The sequence below is a fragment of the Eleginops maclovinus genome, chromosome 14 (genome assembly GCF_036324505.1).
Source record: "Eleginops maclovinus isolate JMC-PN-2008 ecotype Puerto Natales chromosome 14, JC_Emac_rtc_rv5, whole genome shotgun sequence".
In the NCBI taxonomy this organism is placed as follows: Eukaryota; Metazoa; Chordata; class Actinopteri; order Perciformes; family Eleginopidae; genus Eleginops; species Eleginops maclovinus.
Window position 1 is genome coordinate 12,730,453 of NC_086362.1, and position 5,379 is coordinate 12,735,831.

A 5,379-nucleotide genomic window follows, 5' to 3' on the forward strand; every position below is an offset into this window, starting at 1 on the left:
GCTCTAACATTATATATGACGAGGATGTCAAAGCAGTTCAGGATGCTGTTGTAGGGCTTATGAACTGCTCAGGTAACACCAAACATTTATATTTACCAATATGACACATTATGCACTGTAAGCAAAACATGAGAACAGAACCTCATTCACTGAAATACCAGAGTTTTCTTAGCATTAAGTTGAAGGTTTTTTCTTATAAATTCATCAAAATACCACAAAATCCATTTTTGTAATGACGTACAATATTTTGTTTTGTCTTCTGTAGTTTCAGACTGTGTTTACAACATCACAACTCCTCCTGTAGTTGATAAAACCGAAGCAGATTTGAGAGGTCAGTATTTTTCACAAAATTCCTCAGTGTGATCTGTTGATCTTTTTAAGTGTCAAAACAAAATGTTGGGGATGCCATTGGACATCTTAATCAATTGTACAAATGTTGGATAATTTCAGGCATGCTCCTATAATCCTTGTGACTAACTCACAGTTAGGTGCTTAGAGATACTCTCCACTCCAAATGTGTTTTCTTATTTTTATGCTCCCTAAAATATCTGACCTTTATATACTGGCCTTTATCCATGCACAGTTTTTTTTGACCAGAGGGGTGTTTTCACATTCCTCTCCTTGGAGGGGGAGATGTCTCCGAACTTGTGTAAAATCTGAGATTCAACGTTAGCAAGCTAGATAACAAATTAAAAAACTGCGTATTGCCCCTAACAAGCAAACTGACATATCTCAATATGGAAAAAGTCTTTGACACAACACCATTAAATGAACCTGATACATCCAGAGCAGAATAAAATTGTTGGAACGGAGTAAAATTATTAGAATTAGCAAATTGAAAGTTTCAACTGCAAAAGTGTGAAGTTTTGGCTGTTTACCGGACCCTTACAATCACTCATGCTGCATTAGCAACTGCGGGCTACAAGCTAACAAGCTAACACGCAGCATAAAAAAGATGCTAACTAGAGTTTAGTAGAATTCACTTGACTCTTCGTGTCTGTGTTTTCTCACCAGGTTTTTGTGAAAGAGTTGTGGACGATGCAGGTATTATTAAATTCTACGAAATTGCAAATGTTTCTGGAGTCATCACGTGTGTGACAGTATGTAGCAGTTTACATACCAAGACTAAACAATGCTACAACAAAGGAATGTGCAGAGTGTACAGCAACGTTGGAGCTCTTTGTCAGTAAGTAGATTGGTTTATCAGTTTTGTTCTTTAAATAAATGTTCTGTATCATAAACACATCCGCTATATGTGGTCTTTAGGATGATTAGTAAGCAGTGGTTTAATTGAGAGGTGGGAACTCTACCGTGAGATACTATACTAAACTAGACCTTAACATTTTTGGAAGATATGGTTGTATAGAAGTCTATGAGAAAATGACCCAACTTCTTACTTGATTCAACATGATGTTCCTTTCGTAAATTATTGACCCATTTAGAGCATATTTTACTTTAAGGCAACGCTACCTTGTGATTTACTACATGCTACTATGGGATATGCGTAGAATACGTTCTAGAATTACACTAGATGTCTGAGTTTTTTCTCCAACTTCTTTATCCATAAAGAGGGGTAATATGTCATCTTTCTCTCATAGCGTTGTGAAGCACCTTGAGATAACGTTGTTTTTAAAGTGTGCTATAGAAATACAATGCATTATTGTTATTATTATTTCTCCCAGTTATCTTTAAAGATTCCCAGGGATCCTTGTTATATATATCGACAGACCTGTTATTGCAGAGGTTCATTTAAAATGATTTAGAACTTTTAGATAAGTTCCTTTTTGCTGCTTTATTTGACTTGTTTACCACAGTTGTACACTGTTTAACTTTGTTCCTGCTTCTCTGTTTCAGTTGCATAAACCAGGATTCCACTTGGTACTTGGGTGATGATTGTAGCCTCCCGATATCGAGGACCGGTTTCTACATAGGCATATCTCTGACCTTGGGTTTCCTGTTGTTGAGTGTGGGAGGGTTAACTGTATTCCTGCTGCTCAACAAACGCAAACAAAAAATGTAAGGCTATTGAAGACATTAAATACAAATTTGTTAACCAAAGATTTCTTTTGTGTATCAGGAATATTAAAATATCAGAGTAGTATGAAGAGTTCAATGCAGATAATCTACTCTTACTATCAAGTCATTATAAAGTGTCGATTTCATTTATTAAAATATTCATTCTTACCAAATGCTTTTGAAAACAGTTTGTGACAGTGTTGGCCAATAGTGTTCGAATTTAATCAAAGACTTAAAAACGTTATGCTCATGGTTAGTATAATTAACATTTAATTTTAACATTTTTCAAATGCCTTCTATGTTTGCAGGAAGGAAGATATTAAAAACCAGCAGGTAAACCAGTGGATGACTGAGGACTTGGAGTGGTCAAGATCCAACAGCTCCGATTTCAAAGTTAATGCCGGTAAGTTTGTCAGCTATTGTAAAATACAAACTTCATTTTCAAATGTGCGTTTGTAAGCCAAGCAATTTAAATTTGACCAGGGTAAAGCCTGGGGCTATTTTAGGCAATACCAGCATGTGTGTGATCGTAAAATGATCGGTTGACCATGAATTAACTAGCTTTGTACTTACTTGTTTACTTTATGCTTCATGCAAGGCTTTCAGCTGCTTCTCATTGTTCTTCAAATGCATTTGAAAGCCCTCGTTCAAATAAAAGACCTAGTTTCCTTTTCCTGGAAATTTGCCTCCCAATAAGAGACCATATTCTTCATGACCCTGGTCACTCAAACTATAGCTAACTAGTCATGCATAGTAGCATATTTGAGACTAGTGGAATCCATGGGATAATGGGATCTCAGCAACTTTTAAATCCAATATTTAAATGTATTTAATTAATGACGGAATTTGGTCAATAAGCTGCCCTGAAAATGTTAAACCATTTTTATTCATTTTATTAATTTGGTAGTCACTGCTCTCTGCATAATTTTACAAGCTAGAACTATACTGGTGGTTGTGTGTGAATCTCCCATTAACCCTTGTTGTTCTATTTTTAGGAGGGCTCAGAAACCCTTCATTCACACAGGATGAATCAGACCAGGAGGATCTAGGATCTAGATGTACTGCACCTTTCTACGCTCTCACGTCACCGTCTTTGGATCCTGACAGCAGAGGGTTTAGCGGTTCAGGTAACCTAATCTGAGTATTAAAATATAAAAGGATTTAAAATGATTTTCCATTACTTTTGATTACCTTTATATCAAGTGCAACTCAAATGAATACAAGGTTTCAAGGTTTCAAGGTTTTATTGGTCATATGCACAGCATATACAACGTATATGTTGGCAATGAAAATCTTATGTCGCGTGCTCCTCCAACAACTCAACATACATGGTGCGAATAAGATAAATACAATAGTGCAAAAAGAGAGAAGAATATTTACAATATCAACAATAAAGATTTGAGGATGTGAAATATATACATATGTGGAATACATTGAAAGTATTTAAATACTTTACACTGTTGAATGAGGAGGTATGGACAGATGCATATATTACGTATAACAGATGTATATGGCAGATATGTATAATATATAGATATGTGTACTATAAACAGATATGTATGGCAGATGTGTATAATATATATATATATATATATATATATATGTATATATGTGTGTACTATAAACAGATGTGAGTAGACATTCACAGAGCTCAGGAGTTCAGCAGTCTTATAGCCTGTGGTATAAAACTGTCTCTGAGTCTGGTGGTCTTGGTCCGGATGCTGCGGTACCGTCTGCCAGAAGGCAGCAGACAGAACAGATTGTTGCTGGGGTGATGGGGGTCCTTTAATATCCTACCGGCCTTCTTCCTACACCGCTGGGCGTAGAGGTCCTCCATGGATGGCAGCTCCGTCCTGGTGATCAGCAGTTTTCACCACCCTCTGTAGAGTCTTACGGTTGAGGGCGGTGCAACTGCCATACCAGGCAGTGATGCAGCCAGTCAGGATACTCTGGATGGTGCACAAGGGAGATACATAACAATTAAATGTTTTGACCTTAGAAAAGAGGAAACCAAGATATTTAGGATCAAAATGTTTTTGTTATTTATAGGCAAACCTGCCTTTCATTCAGCATATTCAGGCACTAACCTACACACCAACAATGAATCACATGAGCAAATACTAGAATTAAAGAAAACAGAAAGAAAATCTCTAACATCATTTGTTGGGATATTATAAAGAAGCTGATGAATATAACCCCTTGTTAAGTACATTATTATTATTTTTACATAGATAGTTAATAAATGGTTAGATATTAGTTTCTGGTCTATTTATTTTGGTATCATAAACAAGCAGAAAATGATGTACGTATATAGTGCCATTGGTGCAACAATTAACTATGAAAATAACAAATTATAGTGTCCAAGTGTTTTTCTCATTTCAATAATCATGCTTTTTGTTATTATTTCCACAGATTAGGATCAGCAGACCTCAGATCAGGCCCCCCTCGGAAGTCTAAGTCTCCCCTTTCGACCCTAACTTGTTCTCGATGATGATTTTTCTTTTTGCTGCCTAAGATAAACATCTGAAACGCATCAGTTATCATTTCTATTGCTTTGCATGTGAAATGCAGCAGCTGTTCTAGTTATGAATACATATATTTTAGATATTTTTTATTATTTCCTGATTTATTTATTGATTTTATTGCTTTATTTATGAGTCTATTGAACAAAATCTACCTTTTGTCGACATCGTGTCAGAGTGCAATCGATTCACTTCTGTGTTCATTTAAGAGGCCGTAGGTAGGTGCCGTTGTATTGGAACACATTAGGGCGGGCTCAATCCTAAATTAGAGACTTCAAATGTCACTTTGCAGCACATAAGCACTTCGATGAGACATCAGGACAACACTGATAAGTGTCGTTTATTATCCAGAGGATTAAGGACTATTTGAGGTATAATCTGAATGTTTTGAGTTTGTTGAATTTGCTCAGTCTGTCAGCCAATGATGATTGAAATCTGAGGCAGGAGTGCAGTCAAGAGGAATGAAGGTGTTTTGATTATTTGCACTGTTAGTAGTTTTCACCTTAAGGTGGTGGATGCACTTTATCTAAATAAAAATGAACTGTTGTCAAACATTTTTTCAGAGTGAGTCATTTTAGCTGACTTTATATTTCATCTGTAGTCTCTAGAAAAATGTTACCCTAAAAAGTGTCGGAATGAAATGAAATGAAATTTATAAAGTTTGAAATATAATGAAAAGAGAAGATTGAACTTGCAGTAAATGATAAGAAATAAATTGGACATAATTATATTACATGGGTGTGGATTAAATAAAACATGCAGCACGAGAAGCAATGAAAAAAGGAAAAGCAGACGGATCGGTAGCTGTGGCTGAACATGTAATATTATAAGAATGACTTAC

At 35.8% G+C, this 5,379-nt stretch overlaps 1 protein-coding gene across 2 annotated transcripts in view; it reads left to right on the forward strand.

Moving 5' to 3' along the window:
* Nucleotides 1–5,090, forward strand: part of muc3a (mucin 3A, cell surface associated) — a 14,104-nt gene extending 9,014 nt beyond the window's left edge. For both annotated transcript variants that reach the window (XM_063901243.1, XM_063901244.1), the window contains 7 exons: nt 1–72; nt 266–331; nt 1,015–1,186; nt 1,855–2,016; nt 2,325–2,419; nt 3,012–3,143; nt 4,429–5,090. The exon at nt 1–72 is cut by the window's left edge and continues 47 nt beyond it. In XM_063901243.1, the coding sequence (XP_063757313.1) occupies nt 1–72; nt 266–331; nt 1,015–1,186; nt 1,855–2,016; nt 2,325–2,419; nt 3,012–3,143; nt 4,429–4,433 (704 nt within the window). In that variant the 3' untranslated portion in view covers nt 4,434–5,090. The remainder of the gene's footprint in view (nt 73–265; nt 332–1,014; nt 1,187–1,854; nt 2,017–2,324; nt 2,420–3,011; nt 3,144–4,428) is intronic.
* The last annotated feature ends 289 nt before the right edge of the window (nt 5,091–5,379 follow it).